The 24,297-nt window shown below is 35.1% G+C and overlaps 1 protein-coding gene across 1 annotated transcript in view; it reads left to right on the forward strand.

Annotated features, from left to right (window-relative positions):
• LOC150092995 (tyrosine-protein phosphatase non-receptor type 9-like) overlaps positions 1–24,297 on the forward strand; it is a 284,280-nt gene that overhangs the window by 9,726 nt on the left and 250,257 nt on the right. The window contains exons 2-3 of the mRNA XM_090413471.1: positions 6,234–6,412; positions 17,379–17,453. Coding sequence (XP_090269597.1) covers positions 17,412–17,453 — 42 coding nt within the window. The 5' untranslated portion in view covers positions 6,234–6,412; positions 17,379–17,411. The remainder of the gene's footprint in view (positions 1–6,233; positions 6,413–17,378; positions 17,454–24,297) is intronic.

The raw sequence follows: 24,297 nt of genomic DNA on the forward strand, positions 1-24,297 counted from the left end.
TACAGTATGTTTGTAGAGGAGTGGTTAAGAAAATCTTTAGGGTGTTGGGAGGATAAAGATTATCTGGTATTTTGCTGGGTGGATGGACAATTTGTGTTAATTCATTACAACACCAAATACTCCCATTTCTTCTGGCTTGTTTAGTGGAATTATAGCACGAAAGCCAGTTTATGAGAACTCTGCTCAAGGATGATGCCTTCACTATTTGGGTATGTAGACTGCAGAAAAGGAAGGTTTAGAGAGAAATAATAAGAGGTCATACTGGTTACCAGAATTTGAAGAGGAATTTGGAGTTGCTCACCTTTGAATAGCAAACAAATACAACAAAGTTTGGTAAGGAAATTTTGAACTAGAGTCAGTCATAAAATTCTAATATTGGCATTCTTTGATATGATATCAGATCTGATGAATGCAGTAGTGTCACCTTGTGGAAGAAATTCTGCAAAGCATAGTTTCGGTAGTTGCACACTGTTAGTGGATATTTTGAAAAAACTAGTCTTTTTTTTTTCTGATCTGTAATGCTATTCTATTTCTTGGCCTTTTTATTGCTGTCAAAATGTTAATTATAGAGCAGGCACATGCAGTGCTGGGATAAATGATTTGTGATCATATCTACCACATAGAGAGTACAGTTTCTTGTCCATGCAATTCCTCAGCAGTGTCTCCTTCATAGTGCCAACTAGACTCCTAGGTAGTTTGACAGAGTAAGTGGCAACAGGATTATTAGCTAGTTGGGTTGGGAAGCCAACTGACCTAACTCACTATTCAGTCCTGTGTACTATCTGACATGTGGAACCTGTTTACTGTTCATTGATCACTTTCATTTTGTTTTTCTATGTCCTAATAGCCTCAGTAACATTAGCAGAACTATTAGGATGCAGAGCCAGAACCTCCTCCATTCAAGGATAAAGATCAAATATAATTCACAGGTGAGTGAATTATATTTGACAAGAAATTGTTCTTGTTTAATCCTTTACTCAAGTGTAAGCAAACAAAGTTTGTGTGTGAAGCATCATTAACTAGACTACTTATACATAGAGGCTGTTACTTCACATCAGTTGCCTCAGTATCCCATAATTATTATTATTATTATTGTGACATCTCAAAGGAGTCCACAGACTCATCGAGCGAGGGCACCCACTCCACAACTCTATCCACCAACTACAGCGAACTGCAACTACCATCATCAGTCAACAGCATCTACTGCCCACCACCACTAGTATTTTCACAGACAATCGCAAACATCAATGCCTATGGAGGGATTCGAACTCATAGCCTTTTGGCTGGAGAGCAGATATGCTAACCACTTGGCCAACCAGGCCGGCATAATACAAAAACATTATGGGAAGGGCCACTATCCAGACCAGTTTCAACCTTTATTGAGATCTCATCAGTGGGACCCAGACCCAGGAAGGATACCAAGGTATAATTAATGGAGAAGTCACATATTTTCCATATGCAAGTGAAGCAACAGCCTATCTATTCAAGTAGCATAGTCATGAAGATACTTCACATACAAACTTTGTTTATTTACTTCTTGGGTAAAGGATTAAACAAGAATATCATTTCTGGTCAGATATAATTCTTGCTTTATTCTTGAATGATGGAGGTTCTGGCTCTGCATCCTAATAGGTTTGCTAATGTTACCGAGGCTCTTAGGATGCCGAAAGGCAAAATGCAGATGATCAATGTTTTGATGCACACATGATTTGGAAGGAGAACAAACATTGTATGGAGGACATGAAAGAGCCCTCTGTCATGCAATGTGCTTGCTGACTCATGTCTCCCCTAAAGCAAATGAAAAAGAGAAAAGAGTGTGAGTCTAGTACCAGGGTATGATGGAAGTGAGTTTAGAAGGAGCGCCATGATTGCAATTGAATCATGTGTAGGTTATGCAGGAGGAATGATGTGGAGTTAGTTTGAGAGATGAAAGGATAAGGTTACATATGATTTGCCCTTGAATGGATTTGGTATTTAGTCTGGAAATACTGCTGCTGAATTGAGTGAAATTAAAGATGAAAATCAGGAAACTAGAGCTGTTAGTAGCAATTGCAGGTGAGTAATTGTTTATTCATCTGAAAATCGAGATGTAAACGAAATAATTCATTATAAAATATTAATATCCGAAACTTAAAACTTTGGTATTAATACCAAACACAATGTGCTTGCTGACTCATGTCTCTCTAAAGGAGAAGAGAAAAGAGTGTGAGCCTAGTACCAAGGTATGATGGAAGTGAGTTGAGAAGGAGCACCATGATTGCAATTGAATCGTGTAGGTCATTCAGGAGGAATGATGTGGAGTTAGTTTAAGATTAATACCAAACACAATGCGCTTGCTGACTCATGTCTCTCTAAAGCAAAAGGAGAAAAAAAAAGAGTGTGAGCCTAGTACCAAGGTATGATGGAAGTGAGTTGAGAAGGAGCACCATGATTGCAATTGAATGCAATGTGCTTGCTGACTCATGTCTCCCTAAAGCAAATGAAGAAGAGAAAAGAGTGAGAGTCTAGTACCAGGGTATGATGGAAGTGAGTTGAAAAGGAGAAGAGAAAAGAGTGTGAGCTAGTACCAAGGTATAATGGAAGTGAGTTAGAAGGAGCACCATGATTGCAATTGAATCGTGTAGGTCATGCAGGAGAAATGATGTGGAGTTAGTTTGAGAGATGAAAGAATAAGGTTACATATGATTTGCCCTTGAATGGATTTGGTGTTCAGTCTGGAAATACTGCTGCTGAATTGAGTAAAATTAAAGATGAAAATCAAGAAACTAGAGCTGTTAGTAGCAATTGCAGGTGAGTAATTGTTCATTCATCTGAAAATCGAGATGTAAACGAAATAATTCATTATAAAATATTAATACCCGAAACACTTACGTTTAATATTTTTACTGTAAAATATTTGGCTAAATTTCATAGCCATTGTCAATACAGTTATTGGAAAACTCAAAGAACAATTTCATTGAAAGCACGTGATATGCGCAATATCAGCTGCAGGAGAATAGCTCAATCTACATTAATAGATATTCAAAATAAATTACAATAAATTGATTTAGTTAATTATTTTTAAATTATAAACAGTATTTAATTATAATTAAGGAACACATGAATGTTGAGTATCGGTTAATATAATTTCTCAAAATTGCGAAAGTTTTAGGCAGTTGTTTTTGTTCAGATTCGGGTTGTGAATGTGTGCTTCACAGTTTTCTTTTTAGAGTCTTTCTAGGAGAAAGTAACTTTTGTGTAACACTTTTTTTTTTGTCACACTGAATTCTGTGTGACAAAATTCAGACAAATCCACAAAGCCAAAACAGTATGAACATTTTTACGATGGGAACTGTCTTGGTTTTCACCAGAATGTTGATGTCGTCAGGATTTTGCTATAGAAACACAAGAAACATATTTAAAACCTAGTGAGAACCCTACCTTAAGCAATTTTACTGTTGTACTCAAGGACAGAACTGGAGGTTGTCCTGCTCATGGTGGAGTAGCTATCCTAGTGGGCAGTCATACTCCTTTCAATCATGTTCTGTGTAATACTGCTCTGGAAGCTGTAGTGATTTGCCTATCCATGGGATTTCTTATTGCAGTATGTTCAGTTTATTTACCACCAAGTGTTGAGTTAAATGAAATTGATCTTGATAACCTTATCTTACCACTTCCCGAGCCCATACTTACAGGTGATTTTAATGGGCACAATACTCTCTAGGATAATAACAAATCCTTGACTTTTCCGTTTTATGAATAAAAGATTCATTACTTTCTTCCATATATCTGCCTGCTAATATTCTGCAATCGATTTTACTACTCATGTGAGAGTTCCACTTTTCCACTGCTCATGTGAGATGTCAAAGAGTACATATACAGAACTGATTATTTTCCTGTTATTTGTACAATATCTTCACAGGAACCATGTTCTTCTACATGGATACCCATGTGGGAAGTTGACCAAGTTGACTGGAATACTTTTTCCTTGCCTTGCAATATTTAATGCTGATACACTCAGTCAAACACCTATCTATGAAGCAGTAAAGTATGTAATAGATCATATTGTCCAGGCAGCAACAGCTTCAATTCCAAAAACATCATCTCAATATTTCCATTCTATCCATAGCCTTGATAGATATCCCACTACATCACACTTAATAGAGTTATAACACTGTTTGTCTACCTTAGACCATAATGGACACATAGTTGCTGATTGCATTTCTATTGCACACACTTTGGGCGAAAATTTTGCCAGAATCAGCAACTTGTGTTGTTTTACTCCATCAGTAGGTCTTGATGACGTACATTATGAAATGATGAAATGTCTTCCATCATTTTCTATGGATCTCCTATTAATATTACAACAGAATACTTAAAATGGAAGAGTTTCTGGATTCTTGGCATAAGTCAGTTGTCATTGCTATCTCAAAACCAAGAAAGAATCAATACAAGCAAACAGTTATTGACTTATTGCTCTGACCAGTGGTCTTTCTAAGATATTAGAGAAAATGATAAATGTGAGGCTTTTCTAGTACTTAGAAACCAACAAACTTCTTTTCAACACACAATGTGGCTTTCATAGACATCGTTCAACTTTGTGCTATTTGGTCCATTAGAAACTTTCATAATGGACGCATTCCTGAAACAAATACATCTAGTTCCAGTGTTCTTTGACATGGAAAAAAGCTTGTGACACAGCCTGGAGATATGGTATATTAAAAGGTCTCTGTAACCTAGGTCTCAAAGTGCACCTTCCTGTATTTATTAAAAATTTTGGCTAGTTGAGTCTTCCAAGTTAGAGTGGAAAGTACACTATCTCAGCCATATCATCAAGAACAGGGTGTTTGTTCTGCAATGCTCTATCTTAAGTGTGACACTTTTTATCATCAAAGTTAACTCAATCATTGAACAGCTTCCTCCCACTATAGGCAATAGCCTATATTGACTTGACAGTTTGTCACGTGTAACATAAGGGTAATTGAAAGACAACTTCAACAAGCAATCGATTGTGTTTCTCCATGGGCTCTTAGTAATGGGTTCAGGTTTTCAGCAGAAAAAAGTCTGCACACACTTCAGCTAAAAACACACTCTCCACTCAGATCCTGAGTTAAGAATGGGACAAACTGTTCTTCCAGTAACAGCAGAAGTTAACTTCTTGGGACTCATCTTTGAAAACTAACATTCTTTGCACACATTCATCAAGTAAATGAAAAGTGCAAGAGAGCATTGAATTTCTTTGCACACTATCCTCTACTGAATGGAATGCAGATTGATTTTTATTCCCTCATCTTTAATGAAGGATAAGTCTTAAGTCTATGGTTCTGCAAGGCAGAATAATAGCTTGAAGTGGTTGGATCCCTTCCATCATCAGGGTATACAGATAGCTACTAGTGCCTTTCATGCATCACCCACTCAAAGTCTTTATGTTGAATTAAATGAATTGGCTCTATCACTTAGATTGAAACAGTTTTTTTTTCCATTGGAAACAACTTTCTAAGTGATAGAGCCAATTGGAAACAGACTTTTCCATGGAGTAGTCTCTTTTTTTCGGTAGCGGTAGGCTCAATATCATGCATATGAGACTGCCATACTTCCTTTTGGTATGTGTGTTAAAGAGATTATGGAGCTATTGGCATTATGGGTGTCCGCAGAAACTTTTTCTGGGGGGGGGCAAAGCTTGAAGACAAATAATTAACATACATAATGTATATAAATTAACAATATGAAGGAAACAAGAATTAATATATATATATATATATATATATATATATATATATAGAGAGAGAGAGAGAGAGAGAGAGAGATGATAATTTCAATAATCACATATCGTATAAGAATTGAATTCTCCGTCTATCGCTTGCAAACCTATTGATGACATTTTCAGTAAAATTTCTTCTTTACTGCTTCCTCTTTTAGTTTCTTCTGTGCACACCAATCATACATAAACCTGATAAACACGTTTCTGAGATAGTGGACCTTAACCATGTTTTCACACGTCTCAAGGTGCTGAAACTTCTTTCAATGGTACAAGTCGTAACAGGTAATGTCATACCAATAGTTATTTCCAAATTAATAGAAGGGATATAGTCGCAATGTTCCAAAACTTCTTGTAAAGTTTGGGGAATATCAGTCGAAAGAAAATTTGTCCATTTTTCATACCACGTTGTTGCCTTTATTTCTAAATATTGTAAATTGTATTTTTCGCTTACTCTTTTGACGTAGTTTTGGAACTTTATTTTATCTATTTTTAGAATATTCTTGGGATGAAACTGAAATAGTGAAAATGCTATTTTGTTATCCGAGGAAAATCTTGATTTTAAGGATGAAATTAAAGAATCTAAGTACAGGATAAATATTGATTGCCAATAATAGTCTTCAGGTGTGATTCCAGGATAATTGCATCTATATTTTTGTATGGAACATCATCTAGGTATTTCTATTTTTATTGTTAATTTTTCAGCCATATCTAGTGAAAGTTTATAAATTCTTCAGATTTTTCCCTATGAAATGCAAATATTTTAAGTAAGTCCTCAGTATGTTGGTGAGCAGCTAGTAAATCTACATCTACTGATTGAAATGTTTGGGTTATTGATTCAAGAATAGCAGAATATTTTGATATTATATTTAAAGAAATAATAAACATTGAAGTATATTACATGATGTTACTATAACGATGCACTTCTTGATGTGTTGATCCTGTCCAGTTCATAGACATTTCTTCTAATTTATTGAAAATGAGTTGAAAATTCTTTGAAAAAACCGATATGCTTTGATATTTCGAAGTCCATCTAGTTTCTGAAAGTAAAGGAATTGTTGGCACGGTGGCTCTTCATTTTGGACTTTCTCTAAAAAATTTTACTATAGATTTTATAATTCTTGTTGTCTGGTGAACTTCTGGTACAATGTTGAAGTCATTCACAACTAGGTTTGATCTATGAGAAGCACAATGTATGTAAGTAGCTTTTGGATATATATTTTTTATCTGGGCTTGAACACCAGCTTCCTTTCCTGCCATACTTGTACAGCCATCATATCCTTGTCCAATTAATTTGTTCATGTCCAAACCATATTCAGTACATTTATTTAAAATAGCAGAACTAATACTTTTCACATCCATAAAGTTTTGTAAATCCTGAAAATTTTTATTTTCGTCAACAAACAATCTAATGCCAAGTGAAAGTCTGCTCTATCCCAGCAATATCTGCAGTTTTGTCAGCTATTCATGGATTTGTTTGCAGCAGATACGATGCTTTCTTGTATTTCCATTTCACAAAGTTCTATTAGTTGATGTTCAGTTCTTACAGAAGTGTTCCAGGCATTTGCAGGAGCTTTCATCAAATGATCTTTTAAAATTAAGTCTCCTGCTTCGATCCAAAATTGAAATAAATCAAATAAATTTCCAGAATCACCCCCCCCCCCCTTGTAACAGCAAATCATGTGTGGCACAAAATAAAATGGCTGATAAAATAGAACCTAATTTAATTCTATTCGACTCTAGTTTTTTGTATTGATTTATCAAATTACAAATTATATCTTTTTCTGGATGTTTGTGGATTGTTATTCTGTACATCAATAGCAGCTTCATTGAGATGATGTGGAATTTCTGGCAACTTGGTTAAAGTCTTTATATTTTATAAATGCACCTTGACAGCCTCTATGTACTTTTGGTGCAAACAAAATGCAATATTTGCAAAATGCACCTTTTTGTAGTTTTGAATAACACAACTATGGTGAGTATTCCTCTAACTAAGCAAATCTAAACTGTCTCTTTCAAGAAGAATCTTTTTAGAAATCATAGTTCTTGTTGGGAACATAAGTATTAGAAAGAATTTCAAATTTTAAAGTTGGTGTTATAGTGGAAACTCCAACATAAGAGCAAATATCATATTCTAATAAATTATTTGATGAATTGACTCCACAGCATTTTGAATTGATGTTCCAGGAATTGGATCAACTTGTGTATCCGAAGGCATACATTTTTCTGCTCAATTTCTATTTTACGTCTTTTTGCATTTTTTTCTAGGGAAGAAAATAATTCCTTATATCCATTCTGAAAGAGAAGCCCAAATAAAAAAAATATTTTTTTAGAATAAAACTATAAATACATTATTTTCATTTTACATTGATTTTAATGATCTTTAATTCTTGTGGGAAAAAAGTATTCGGAATTAATACAGTTTTTAGCACAATTTCATATATATATAAAAAAAATTGACTGGCATATTTTATTAAAAATCAACTAATTAAGTAATCCCCAAATCTTAAATTAAATTATTTCAGTTTAAAAGCAAAAAAAAAAATCAAGAAACTAACAAGTAAAATAAGATTAAATTACACACACACACTTTTTAAATTTTGTTTTACTATAAATTTACAATTCACACTTCACTCAGTGACTCACTAGACACAGAGGACAAACAAACTGGTCACTGTTCACAACAGTAATGAACATTTTTTTTTTCATAAATCAGAAAAGATGAACCAAAAACAGGAACACGTGTTTTATTGCTGCAGTAGATAAAACACGTGTTCTATGGTTACCTTGCTGGCCAACCCGTAATAAAATTTTAAGACAAAGTGTCTCATGGTTGAGGGTGTAAGGTTACATACGAGGGTGGTCTGAAAAAGTTCTCAACCTCGACCATAGATGGCAACACTATCAGCAAGATTATTTTTTTCTAAGTTGGTATATCTGTCATAAGCATCTATGTGAAATTGCAAGTCATTCTATCAAGAAGTTTGTTTTATACAGTTGTCTGTATTCCTTGAAATGGATAAAATTGAGTATCGTGTAGTTATAAAATTCTTTGTAAAAGAATGTTTAACGGCAAAAGAAATTCATTCGAAGTTCATAGAAGTTTATGAGCACTCTTCTTCTTCTTCGTTTTCAACAATTATGAAATAGGCTGCTGAGTTTAAACATGCTGTACCAGCCTTCAAGATGATCCACGTGAAGGACGTCCAAAAAGTGTAACAACACCAAAAATCATTGATCAATGCATGATATGGTATTGGGTGACTGGCAAGTCAAAGTGCGTGAAATTGCTGAGACTATAGGCATTTAAAAAGAACGTATAGGATATATTTTGCATGGAGAATTGCAAATGAAAAAGTTTTGTGCAAGATGGGTGCTGCGCTTGCTCACAGCAGATCGAAAACGCACTTGCATGAAAATCTCTGAACAGTGCTTGGAGCATTTTAACAAGAATAACACTGATTTTGTGCATCGCTTTATTACCATGGATGAGACTTGGATTCACCATCACACACCAGAATCCAAACAGCAGTCAAAACAGTGGACAGAAGCCGGTTGTTCAGCACCAAAGAAGACAAAGTCGGTTCCATCAGCAGGAAAGGTCATGGCATCAGTGTTTTGGGATGTTAAAGGCATTGTGTGTATTAATTATCTTGAAGAGGGTAAAACAATAACCAGGGAATATTATTCTGATCTTTTAACCAGACTAGACGAAAATATTTGTGAGAAATGGCAACACTATTAGCAAGATTATTTTTTTCTAAGTTGGTATATCTGTCATAAGCATCTATGTGAAATTGCAAGTCATTCTATCAAGAAGTTTGTTTTATACAGTTGTCTGTATTCCTTGAAATGGATAAAATTGAGTATCGTGTAGTTATAACAGAAGAAAAAAATCATCTTTCATCAGGACAGTGCACCTGCTCACAAAGGTGTTTTGACAATGGGAAAATTAAGGGATCTGCACTATGAATTGTTGGAACATCCACCCTATTCCCCAGATTTGGCTCCATCTGACTTCTGTCTCTTCTCAAAATTAAACTCTTCCTCACTGGTCAGCGTTTTTCTTCGAATCAAGAGGTGATTGTAGCTGTATAAGGGTATTTTGCAGATCTTACTGAGAACCACTACAGGGATAGGATAATGGCGCCGGAATAAATGGCGTATCCATCATATATTTCAATGTCATGCCAATGGTATTACAATTTTAATATGCACTTTGCATCCATGGTAACCTGGACGTATATATATGTCTTGGCCAGTTTGGTGGTTAAGGTAGATTATGTTGAAAAATAAAAATAATTTTGGAATTATAAATTCGTTTTTTCATTGTTATTCTGAGAACTTTTCATACCACCTTTGTATCTCAATCACTTTTAGGATTATAATTTGTGGAATAGTTTACTCGATCCCACAGGGGGGGGTGCCCCATTTGCCCCTTCTGCAGACTCCTATATGATTAGCATGAATGTTGGCAATGTTACCTGCAGTAAATATTACAACATTATTCCATGACATGTTTGCATTCCCTCTTGCAAGCTCTCACTCTGTTGACTACAGAAGTCTCATACTCCATCTGTTTACCTGCAATTGTTTGATGCACATAGAGCATTCCACTCTGATTTCTTGCCTATCTATATTGACGGTTCAAGATCTGAGACCTCTGTCTGTTCTGCTGAGTTTCCTGACATTACTGTCTCTCAGATTCCATTTGATTGCAGTAATTATCTAGCAAAGGTGCATGCCATTTAGCTTGCACTTGTGCATGTAAAAGAAAACTGCTACCAAAAGTGTGGAATTTATACAGACTGAGTTCTTTATAGGATATTTCCTCTCTTGTGTATAATCCATATCATCTATGAGGTTCACAACCAAAATGAGACTGCAGCTGCAAGATCAGTTTATACTTTTTTGATATACTGCTTGGCAGTTCCATATACAGACTAACAGTTTATAAGATCAAAGCTAATTGCCCAATGGCAGGAAACACTAGCAAACAAACTGCACAAGATTAAGCCTGAAATTAAGAGCAGTAGTCTATTCAATAGAGAAGAGAGGAGGAAGAGGAGGTTATTCTAGCTAGGCTCTGCATTAATCAGTCTTGCTACACATTCTTATGTACTGAGGGCTAATGACCCACCTATGTGCTAAAAATGCAACATATCTCAATATTTGTCATATTACAATGGAATGGTAGCACTTCATGTGAAAGTGAGGAATGAAATTTTTACTTTTCAATTCTCCTACTAGCAAACATCGAGTGCCAGTATTTTTTTTTAATAAAAAAACTGATAATATTAATAAATCTTTTTGAAGACTTTCAATACCTCACAATGTAAATTAAGAACATACAGAAAATAATAATGAATGAATCACATTGTGAGGCATTGAAAGTCTTCAAAAAGATTTATTAATATTATCAGTTTTTTTGTTAAAAAAAGATACTGGTACTCATTGTTTGCTAGCAGGAGAATTGAAAATTAAAAGGATATAAAAAATTATTTACTGATATTATTACTTCATAGTATCATAATGTTTTTGTAATAAGAAAAATAAATTAAGTATATAACAAATAAATTAGCAGATTTGAATTTATGGTCGAATCAACTCAGGTATGCTATGAGGGCCAGTGTATTATGTCTGTTAATTGCATGTGTTTTAATGGCTAATTTGTCTTTTTGCAGGATGAAAAATCTGAGCTTTTGGGAAGAAAAACTCTGCCACCTCTATATGAGACCAGCTAATTTACCTTCAGTTAAAAAGAACCTGATCAAGGTTCTTTGCATCCAGGATGGAACTCAGAGCTTTCCAGAAAAAAAAAAAAGTATATGAAAATTTTTTTTAATAAAAAAATTTCAAATTTTTATTAAATTCTCATCCAGCACAATATGCTGTCTTCTTCACTTACTATTTATGTCTGTTTTTAAATGAAGTTTTCTAAGCAACCACAAATCTACATGTTTTGCAATGCGTAGTGTGTATTCTCAAATCGGCTACTCAACTCGCCTACAAAGAAAATGTGCCATTACGTCCCATAGTGGATGGCATTGATTCCCTCTACATACAAATTAGCTAAACATTTAGCCAAAGCGCTCGCACACTATACTGGCAACACACCATCACACACAAAAATACTCAGCCCACTTCAAAGCCAGCATAGAAAACCTTACACTCCAACCTACTGACATAATGGTCAGTTTTGACGTCTCCTCCTTATTCGCAAATGTCCCATTCAAGGAAACCTTAGAGCTAATCCAAGCTATATTTCCTCCCGACATCTCAGCCCTATTTCAGTTCAAATGAACTCGGGCTATTTTGTTTGGCAGGGAAAATTCTACAAACAAATAGAGTTGACAGCCATGGGTTCACCACTCTCCTCACCCTTGGCCAACTTCTTTATGGAGACTTTTGAAGAGAAAGCCTTAAACTCTGCTCCACAAAAACCAACCATATGGCTTCGCTACATTGATGATGTGTTCGTTATTTGGCCACATGGCTCTGATACACTCCTCTCCTTCTTAACACTTAAACTACCAACACCCTAGAATCAAGTTCACCCTGGAAAAAGAGGAAAACAACATCTTCCCTTTCCTAGACACTAGTCACCTGCCAGCCTGATAGAACCTTGGTTTTCTCTGTTTATAGAAAACCCACCCATACAGGCAGATACATTCACCAACAATTCCCCCCTGCTCAGAACAATATGGAGTTATTAAAACACTATACAACAGGACTAAACTAATCTGTTCAAATGACAATGCCCTAACCACTGAACTAAATCACATCCTTAACACTTTCTCAGCCAATGGCTACCCCCCCAAAAAAATATTGAAACCAGTAAACCACAACCCTCCCCCCCTTCACAACAAGGATTACTCGAAATCCATCACCATTCCCTACATCCGAGGCACCTTGGAAAAAATTACCAAAATCTTAAAAAAACATGACTTGACCTCTTGTTACAGACCATATAGAAAATTGGCAGCACTTATCCGTTCCACTAAAGACCAACCACTTCCCCTAGACCTACTCCCCCAAAGCTGGAGGGGGGTAAGTCTAGGAGAAGCTGTCCTACTACTTTGGCCAAACAAGCAGGACAGCAAATATCAGAATTTCAGAACAGAAGGACTAAATCTGTTTTAACCAGTATAGCCACTCTGGTCTTGTAGACCATGCTCTGGATACACGTCGCAGAATACGGTGGAAGAAAGCCACAATAATACACCATAGCAAGCTCAAATTTGAAAGACTTTCATGGAATCAGCCTCAGTTCTAAGAAACATGCCAAACCTCAACATATTTGGTTGCGTGAGACTGCCCCAAATTTGGGAGACGTACATCAGGAGACCTTCAGCCCAGGGGGGGCACCATCAGGACTTTTAGGAGAAACAATAGCTTCCTCGCTTCTTCCTCATTTACTGTATGTAGTGCTTGCGTGCGCATGTCTTTATTTTAAGTTCCTTTGAAGATGGCAACGTGATGTTGCCGAAATATTGGAAATATATATTAAAGTTTAATTTAATTTATATTCTAGTGTACATTGTGATTTCCTTAAGTTAGTTAATAATACTTGTGTATTACAATACATGAACAGAACATCTGCAAAAGTTTGATAATACTTAAGAAAATAATTTATTTAATGCAATTGCAAGGGAATAAACAGGTGCAAATTGTCATGTTATGGACACGAGAATTCGTTATGTGCTCATTAGCGTTTACAATATACTGTATGTCATCAGTAAGTAATTCCAGGTGGAGGGATTCACTGACTTCAATTGCCCTTTTACTAGATTCATTTCAGTAAAACCTCATTCACATGACATATTTGCTGGTATAATGGCTACAATTTCAAGCAGTTTTGAGAGAAATGGAAAACTGTTCTTATCATTCATTGTACTTTTTGTGTGTTTAAATGCTTCCCTAAAATTTTGGGAAGCATTTACGGAACCATTCTTTCACCATATTTGTTGAAACTATTTCTTTATTATTATCAGACTATTTCCTGAAATGTTTACCCAAAATCTTCCAGATCTTCAGGTAGGTAAATGTATCAAATACTGAGGCAGCTTTGGCAATTTCTGATTTCATTAAATCTTTTTTGCCAAATACATTATTCCTTCATAAATTAGTTTTTTCCATTCATTATTCGAATAGCTCTCTGCACTCATTATGTCAGAAACAAAGGGATTATCTTTAATAGAATTTAAAACAGCCAAATTCAATGTATTGATATAAAATCTGGCACATCTCATTATTTTCCTACTTGCCCGTTGTTTTTTTTCCTAGCATGTTTCCTGCTTGATCTGTTTCAGTGCCTATTAACCACATACGGTTTTCCATGGCAAGAATCACTTATTCATTTCACTGATCAAAGTATCTGGCAGCTGTTGAGTTTTAAAGGGGAATTATGGAAACAAATGCCTCTTTCAATTTCTGATTTTGAAGCGGAGAAACAAGTTTCTCCTCATTTAAAATATCTGTAGAAGCTTCTTAAAGAAGACTCACTGATTTCTGTTAACTAATTCTTGTTTAATGGGATCAGCAACAACTCACACAAATTCTTTACGTTTCATGTCATTCTGTTATTACTCTATCTACAGGAACTATATTGATAGCAAAGCTATCAAGTTTTCGAGATCATTAAACGGTCTATCGAATTTAACTATTCTCGTAGAGAGGCTTATGCGTTGATTATACATGATTATTAACTAACTTAAGGAATTCACAACATACACTAGAATATAAATTAGACTTTAATACATATTTCCAATATTTCGGCAACATCACGTTGTCATCTTCAAAGGAACTTAAAATAAAGACACACGTAGGCACTGCATACAGTAAATGAGGAAGAAGCGAGGAAGCTATTGTTTCTTCTAAAAGTCCTGAGGGTGCCCCCTGGCAGGCTATGTAGGTATTCTTGGCTGTTGGGCTGAAGGTCTCCTCATGTATGTCTCCCAAATTTAGGGCACTCTCATGAACCAAATTTGTTGAGGTTTGGCATGTTTCTTAGGGCTGAGGCTGATTCCATGAAAAGATTCCTTTGCAGACCATGCTCTGGATACACGCCACAGAATACGGTGGAAGAAAGCCACAATAATACACCGCAGCAAGTTCAAATTTGAAAGACTTTTCATGGAATCAGCCTCAACCCTAAGAAACATGCCAAACCTCAACAAATTTGGTTGCATGAGACTGCCCCAAATTTGGGAGATGTACATCAGGAGACCTTCAGCCCAACAGCCAAGAATACCTATATAGCCTGCCAGGGGGCACCATCAGGACTTTTAGGAGAAACAATAGCTTCCTCGCTTCTTCCTCATTTACGGTATGCAGTGCCTGCGTGCACGTGTCTTTATTTTTAGTTCCTTTGAAGATAGCAATGTGACGTTGCTGAAATATTGGAAATATATGTTAAAGTCTAATTTAATTTATATTCTAGTGTACGTTGTGAATTCCTTAAGTTAGTTAATAATCACGAATTTAACTATATAATAGGCTATATTAAAAAGGCACTTAAGATATTCAAACATTTTAGAATCCATTTCCCTTTGGCAAAAGCAACTAGAGATGTTTTTTGCATGATTTTCTGGACAAGTTTATGTCACAGCATTTTTTGTGAGAATTGGATGCTTCATGAAACCTAATGTCTGTGCTTTCAAAGGTCCTCAGAAACCTTATAGAAATTTGGAGTTGCTGTCAGCATTCCCAGGATATATTTTACAGGTATTTCAAAATGCAGCTTTTGTCTTTGTAACTTAATCATATGAGTCCTTTAAGCGATTTGTTTTGAAAAGCATGTTGTCACCTGATTGTTTTTACTTGATGGTAACTCTTTCCTCTAGTGTTTTTAACACTTTCTGGTTAACACTCCAATTTGCCTTCAGTTTTGTATCCTTTCACAAATCTTAAGAGTGTAATTTATTATCTTTGCTATTAAATTATTCATAAACAATAATTTAATAGGAAAGACAATAAAATACATTGTGGAGCCTGGCTTGCTTTTCATGATGTACTCAGTCACATGATCCAATCCTTGACTTGTCTCTTTGCAAAATGATTGTATTTTTTTAAATAACAATGTTAAAAAGCCTTATCATCATGTAAAATGTCCAAGTATTTAATCTCACTAAATTAATTCATGTTGTGAATTGTGAAAAGAAGCTCAGGATAATACTATATTAGAATTGTTTCTTTTAACTTTTTTTTTTGAATTTTAACTTTTTTGTTCATAATTACTGGTTTATTTTGTTAATGAAATTATATAATGAGAAAAACTCATTTAATGCATTTATTTTATTATAAAATTTATTTATTGGAAATGATAATTTAATTTAAATAAATTCGTGATATGAAAAACTTACTTGTTTGCTTGAAGTGTGTGAGATTTACTGTTTTCAAGTATGGCACTGTAATGACAACTCATTTTTACTGCTTCATGACAAATGAAAACCCTAGAAATATCATGCATAAGGGGCATGCATGGAGTCAGAAGAACACTGTATATCACTGGAAGAGAAATGAGGGTATTTTTGGAACTCAGTAGCAGATATTACAAGATTTTTCATATAGAAAGAAAAATGTTGAAAAGTTATCAATTGTTATGTTATGACAATAACAGCAGGACAGCTGTTAGTGGGAGGAGTAGGGCAGGTGGAAATTTTAATGATTGTTCATTTTATTAATTAATTAAAGATGCCATCTCCTGGTCAGAAATAAAACATTTTTTAATAAATACGTTGGCAGCCACCCATTATCAAATATAACTTGACAGTGAATGAGATGATGTTTTTAAATGAAAAAAAGTTTAAATTGCAAAAAATAATATATTTTGAATGTATAGAAGGATGCTAAAAATTCGCTCACCTCTTGTCTCTGATAACTTGTCAGTGGTGAGTGGATTTCTGGAGTCCTGCATGTAATAATAACAACTAAGAATTTTGGCCCTTACTTTATGAAATGCTCTGAATTTTCTGACTCATAAAGTACATTTTTCTGTATATGGCTTTGTTTGTCTCCATTTAAGTGTTGGTAACCTCACCCCCCCCACACACACACACCTTTTTCTTTCTTTTTTTTTTTTTTTAGTTCATAATATTTTGTGGTTATAGCATGGTAACAAATTTCCATAGTATAGCAGCTGCTGCCATTCAGGGAGGTTTAACTTGATAAAACGTTTCAACACTGTCCACATCAGCTTAATTATTGTCATCTGTATAATCAGTATACAAGTTTATACATTGTAGGGCTTCTCCATAAATTGTTTATGATGTTTTTTGGATTTGTAGACCACCTCTCTTTCTATTGTCTCAGGCAGTCACAAGATAATAGTTTTCTATTGCCTCACATCTCCTTTAGTGTTTTCCCTCCTGGAAACTCAGATTTTTCCCACTATAAAACATACCAGTTGGACAAAGAGCACGTGCTGTAAACAGGGTATACACTCACATAGTTCATGAGTTGAACTACTTTAATGAAATCTTAAAGAACAATGATACTTAAAATTGTTGTGAATGTTTTTAACTGTGGAAAAAAAAAAGGGGGATTTTCTTATTAGGGTTTAAAAAAATGTTACTTTCTTTACTCCTCTTAGCATAATAATATTTTTGTATCTATCTTTTTAATGTATATTTATGTGTAGGTGGGCATTAATCTTTAGAACAGAAGCTAAAATATGATGGGAACGCCTGAAGCTCTTTCTCCTCAGGAAGAACAAGTAAGTTCACTTTAATTACTTTTATACAAAATAGGAAGATTTCATATTGAGGGACAACTATTATTAAAACCAGAACTTCATAATTCAGTGGTTTATCACGTTAAATACATTTGTTTATGATTAGGTATTGCAGAAGTTGGAGTTTTTGAAATACTGGATTGTGTTTTTGCAATAATTGTGTTATGCTTAACTGTTAATTAACCATTCTTAGAAGTGATCTTATAATGTATTTGTCTGTTGATTATTAAATTATTTTTATCCTCAGTTCATTTTCAGCAGATCACACCGAAGGTGGTGCATATTACTTTTAAGGTAGTTTTCTGAAACTCTAATTGCAGGGTGTTTCTGGCTTGAATTTACCTAGTGGACAATATTGGGTAGTAGCTATGCATTGTGGGAGGAGAGAACTATGTGCCCAAGCCTGGTGAATAAAAGGGAAGTAAGAATGATGACGAATGTAGTTTGGAAGATATTAAATGAGTATATAGATGAAGTACTTAAGGGTCAAAGCTGTATAACTGAGAGGAGACCTCCACATAGCCTTTAAAGGAATGCGGAGAACCGACCAGGGCTTCTTACCTAATGTCCAATCCTCACCTTCTCGTGGTGCACCCTATTGGGTATCTACTTTGATACTGAACGAACGAGGATGGGCTGGCAATTTGGGATTTAGCCGACCAAATTGTATTCTTATTGGTTAAACCAAAATAAAAAACGATGGTACGACATGACAAAATTTCATGCCGGCTGGGGCGTCGTCCGGTTAAACAAGGCCCCCGTTGTTTTCGGCAGGGAACCAGGGCGAACAGCGAAAAGTCAGCTACTGGAACAAATCTGAAAACAAACCCCAACTTAACATCACCAGAGTTAAAGATCGGTACTATCAACGTAAGAAGCCTGAATGGCAAAGAAATGGAGCTAGCTGAAGAATTAGATAAGTACCAGATCGACATAATAGGGGTGACTGAAACAAAAAAGACCAAAACTGGTGAGATCTTTCTGAGCAATAAATACAAAATGTTATATTCAGGCAATGACAATCAAGGAAAAGAAGGAGTAGCCATAGTATTCAACACAAAATACGAGGCTAATCTTCTTGAATGGCAGTCAGTCTCAAGTAGAATAATGTGGGCAAATATGAGAATGGGCAACTGGACAATGAAACTTATTTGTGCCTGTGGTCCCACAGAAGGTTCTACTAAGGTAGAAGTGGAGGAATTTTTTGACGCTCTAGAAAAAGCAACTGACACAATGAAAAAGGAAAAGTTGGTCCTTGTTGGGAATCTAAATAGCAGAGTAGGAAATGATTGTCAGACATACAAAAATATTTTGGGAAAATTTGGAGAAAAGAGCAAAGCTAATAATAATGGCAAATATCTGTTGGATTTCTGCTCAGGACATGGACTGGTTATTACTAACACCATGTTCCAACATAAAAATGTGCACAAATTCACATGGAGAGAAGAGGCAAGGAATAAGAAAAGTCTCATTGACTATGTTATTGTCGATAGTGATGTTTTCTCCCTGGTGCAGAACACCAGAGTGTACAGAGGATTTGAAATTGGAAGTGATCACTATTTAGTCTTGAGCAGGATAAAATTGAATTTCATATTGAAAAGAATAACATGTAAGAAAGTTTTAAAGCGAATAAAAGTTGAGCAGCTCTCAGATGTGAACTGTAGACTAAAGTACAGAAAGATTATTGAAAAGAAAATGAAAGAGTTTGAGAACAGGAATCAAACCTTGGAGATTCAGTGGCAAACTCTGAAAAACATTGATTGATTCTGCCAGAGAGGCATGTGGTGTGGTTGTGTGCAAGGATAAAAAAATCAGAACTCCCTGGTGGACACAGGAAGTTAAAGAGGCGGTGAAGGAAAAGAAGAAAGCATATCAAAAGTTCCTGGCAAATAAGTCAGCTTTTACTCTTACAGAATACAGAGACAAATGTAAGAAAGCTAAACAGTGTGTAAAACTAGCTAAACAAAATTCATGAGAGGACTTTAGCAAGAACATAGAAAATAAATATCAAGAAGGTGGTAAGATATTCTGGAGGTTGTTGAAGAAGCTTAGAAATGGAGGAAAGAGTGCTGTAAAAGGAGTTAGAGATGATAGAGGTGACATGAAAACAGGAGAAAAAGATATCCTTGAAGTATGGAGTAATTACTTTGAAAAACTGCTAAATGAAACAAGCAGTGATAGCACAGTGGTAAAAAACACTCAACAGGCATACAGTCAGGAATACATATCCATACTTGAAGTAGAATAAGCCATCAAAGGCTTGAAATGTGGAAAAGCAGCAGGAGTAGATGATATTCGACTAGAAATGCTGAAGTATGGTGGTATAAAAGTCTTACAGTGGCTGCACTGCATAGTTCAGAAAGCCTGGACAGAGGGACGAATTCCCAATGATTGGAGTAGAGCTCTCATAGGACCTATATATAAAAAGGGAAATAAAACTGAATGTGAGAATTACAGAGGTATTTCCCTACTGAGTGTTCCTGGCAAGATCTATGCAAGTATACTTGAGAAACGGTTGAGAAGAATTGTGGAAGAAAAGCTTGGTGAAGAACAAGCTGGATTCAGGCCAAATAGAGGCTGTCAGGATCAGATCTTCACTTTACGACAAATAGTCGAGAAAGCATGGGAATATAACAAAGATCTGTATTTAAGTTTTGTCGATTTGGAAAAGGCATATGACAAGGTGCCAAGAGAGAAGCTATTCAATACGCTGCAGTTATATGGTGTCAATGGGGCATTATATCAAGCAATACTTAGTCTTTATTTGAGTTGTAAGTCAGCAGTTAGAATTGAAGGAAGTACAGGAAGATGGTTTAATGTTAAATCTGGTGTGAGACAAGGATGTACATTTTCCCCTCTGTTATTCATTATCTATATGGATCACATTATGAAGGAAAGTGGTATTAAACCTTATATCAAAATTGGAGATGTTAATGTCAGCTCTTTGCTTTATGCGGATGATGTTATATTTCTTATACTTCTAAATAAATCTGCTACAGGTCTGCAAGATTCTCTGACTAAATTGAATAACTGTTGTAATAGATATGGTATGAAGGTCAGCAATAAAAAGACAAAGACAATGAAAATAGGCAGAATCATCGAAAATGTCAACTGTGTTGTGAATGGAGAACCTGTGGAACAAGTAAAACATTTCAGCTACTTAGGCACAATTTTTACTGAAGAATGGTAAATTAAATATAGAAATAGACAACAGAATCAGCAAAGCTGGTATGGTGGGAAGTCAATTGAATAAATTCATATGGAATAAGAGAGAAATTAGTCGGAACACTAAATTAGCTGTATACAAGACAGTGTTCAAACCAGTTTTAACTTATGGATCTGAGAGCTGGGTCAGAAGTAAAACACTTGACCAAAGACTAGAGACTGCAGATATGAGAGTCCTGAGAAAGATTAGAGGCGTTAACAGATGGCATCAATGGCAGTATCATATTAAAAATGAGGATATTAGGAAAGAACTTGACATTGTCAGTATCCAGGAATGCTTTAGCAGAGCTAGTCTCAGGTGATATGGTCACTTAAATAGAATGGGAGAGAAAGATTAGCAAAACAAGTGTTCTCTGCCAGGTTGGCAGGAAAACGACCCAGAGGAAGACCAAGATATAGGTGGATTGATACGGTACAAAGTGTCTTAGACGATAGAAATATAAGATCTGATAATGTTGGAGTCTTGACAAGTAACAGACTGATTTGGAGGAAAATTGTAGATAGGAAGTTAGTAATGATGTAATTTTTTCATGTAGTACTGTCATATCCTGTACACCCCTTGAGGGTACATGGCAGGAATTTGATGATGATGATGATATATTATCATGTGGTGTGCATGATAGAATTCTCTTTGAGTTGTTGCTTTTAATTTGTAAATTAAGAATACTGGAAATGTTTTGAGGGATGATTATTTAATTTGCAACTTTTGCATGGGGAGAGCAATAGTTTTAATAAAGATGTGGAGGTGCTGCAAGATGATTTGAATAGACTGACAGTGTGGATACAAGATAATGGTAAATATGCCAACTATAGAAGAGGTGAAATTCATTAAAAAAAAAAAAAAAAAGAAACTTAACAACTGCAATATTTTCATTCATGTTTCATGGTCTTTGTCATTGCTTATGCTGTTTAAGGGAAAATAAACTAATAATTGACAAATGCAACAGATTTTAATTATATACTCTTAGATGAAAGGTTATAAATATGCTGCTCAAAGTTATTGCATGATGTTTTGCTAAGCCAGAGAGATAAGGGAACCTATAGTAGTTCCTTCACTTTGCTTGCATAGTTTATTTTGGCAGGAAAAGTAGCTTGCATTGATAGCAAAGTCAAATTTTATGATATCCATAGAAAATCTTTCCATAGCAATGCTCACATTATCAGCCAGAGGAATATTTCTAAAGAGAGAAACTTTAAGCTGATTAAAAGGTCTGTTGATAACAAAAATAATCTTAGAAATCTTGCTTTTGCAATTGTCAGTTTTTAATGTACGACAATTGCAAAACTGTCATATAAAAAATTGTCAATCAAGGACAAAAGAAGTCTAGATATTCAGAAAGTTTGTAGGTTGGACTGCCAATAGAATCTACTGTAGAATTTAAAGAAACTTCTTGTGAATTTTTGCAAGTTTATGTAGCTTAATGAACACTATCATTATTATTATATGCCTGCCTGGTTGGGCAAGTGGTTAGTGTATCCACTTTCCAACCAAAAGGCTGTGGGTTCGAATCCTGCCGTGGGCATGGATGTTTGTGATTTTCTTTGAAAATACTAGTGATGGTGGTTGGTGGTAGATGGCATTACTGTAGATGCATTTCGTTGTAGTAGGTGGAGTAAATGGTGGAGACAGAGAGTTGTAGAGTTGGTGCCCTCCCTCGATGAGTCTTCGGACTCCCTGGAGGTGTTGAATAATAATAATTATCTTTGTTTCTTCACCACAAGATTGGACTTAATCTAAAAGCATGTTTAGTTTAATATGTTAGAATTCTGTACGATCTCTGGAGATGCACTGATATGTAGAATGTCATGTAATAAAATGCTGAGTTTCCTGAAATTTTCATTTTGGATTACAGCAAGATTTCCTTTTTCAGTCCTTATAAGCATAAGAGATGCTAGAAGCATCTCTTACGCTTGTAAGATGCAAAACTTCATTTTTACTCAAATTAGATACGGGAGGTATAGATTCAAATAATATGAGCAGTTTCAAACCAGATTTTACTTGAAATATGATAAGGAATATTATGAAAATTGCTATCATTAAACATGCAATCAGTTATAGGAATCCTTTTAGGAGTGACAATAAAACATTTTGCATTGCCGTGCACTGCAGTGTTTTGCATTATGGGTTACTAAAGCAGTTGATGTGAAATCATCAGCCTCTATATACAAATCATGACAATACTTCATGTGCAAACTTTTTTTGCATACACTTGGATAAAGCATTAGCCAAGAATATAGTTTCTTGGCTAATTTAATTTCTAACTAAGTGAGAAAAACTTTCTACTATGGAGGTTCATTGAAAACATTACTTATTCTCCTCATGGCACATAAGGCTGAGATCTGCTTCTTCTAGGCATGTCTGTCCTGTGCCACCAATTCAGATTCTCTCAGTTCTCCCAACCAGCTATTCTTCTTTCCTTTTCTGTCATTCTTTGGAAAGTTAATTTAGCTTTTCCTTTTTTCCTTCTGGAATCCATGTCAAAGCTAATTTTGAAATCTCTGTCTCTTTGCTGTTCATTCTCAGTACATGCCTAATCCATTTTCGTCTGCGTTTTTTAATATCACTGTTGATACTTTTTTGTTCAGTCTGTTTATATGTCATCATTAGTTAATGCATTAGGGCCAAAATATTTTTACAGATATTTTGTTTAAAAACTATTTTATTTAAATATTATTTCTGGAAATTTTCCATGTTACTCCTCTAAATTGATATTAATGCTTATGGCTATTTTGCCTATTTTAAATGGCCTAATATAAAAGGAAAGAGGCCATGAGGCAGACCAAGAATTTCATATATAAATAACATAATGATGCTAACTGGCGCTAAGAGTTATGAAGAGATAAAAAGGAAGTCACAAGACAGGATGTTGTGATGTGCTGCTATATTTACCAATTTTCGGATTGATGCACCAAAGAAGAATATAAAAGGAATGATTTTTGACATACCTCTGTAGAATCCTCAAGATTACCTTTTTATGGAACAGCATTGGAAATATATCGATAAAAAGTACCATATTTTTCCATGTATAAGATGATACTTTTTTCTAAAATTTTAGACCAAAAATTGGGGGTCGTCTTATACACAGGGGGGAGGGGTAACCATTTGAGAGACCCGCTGTTGCTGTAGCAAAACTGCCGGTACCTTGTCTCCATGAACAGGCTTCCGTCAATCATTAGCAGCTTCTGCTAGAAGCCTGTGATTGGCTTCTGCCAATCACCCTTTGTTAACTCTGTCTCTTGACGTCATTAATGGCTGATTCTGAATAAACCAATCAGAACTCTGAAAGCTTCATACGTCTGCAACTCTTTGGCGGGGTAAGTTAATGTATTAACAATATTTTGAGCACTAGCCCATAAAAATGTCTGAAAATAAAAAAATGATTGTCTCATTCTTGAAAATTCAAGTTAAAAGTCATCAGTTACTCAAAAGAACATGGAAATAAAGCTTCAGAAAGTTTGGACCTCCTCCCACCGAGTATGATTAGATAGTGGAGATGTTTAAAATATTGATTTCTTAATTTTGGGTTCGAAAAAGCAGGGTTCGTCTTATACATGGGGGGGGGGTCTTATACACGGAAAAATACAGTATATGAAACTGAAC

This window comes from Typopeltis vanoorti, chromosome 24, assembly GCF_054136105.1.
Source record: "Typopeltis vanoorti isolate ZY-2024b chromosome 24, IOZ_Tvanoo_1.0, whole genome shotgun sequence".
NCBI lineage: Eukaryota > Metazoa > Arthropoda > Arachnida > Uropygi > Thelyphonidae > Typopeltis > Typopeltis vanoorti.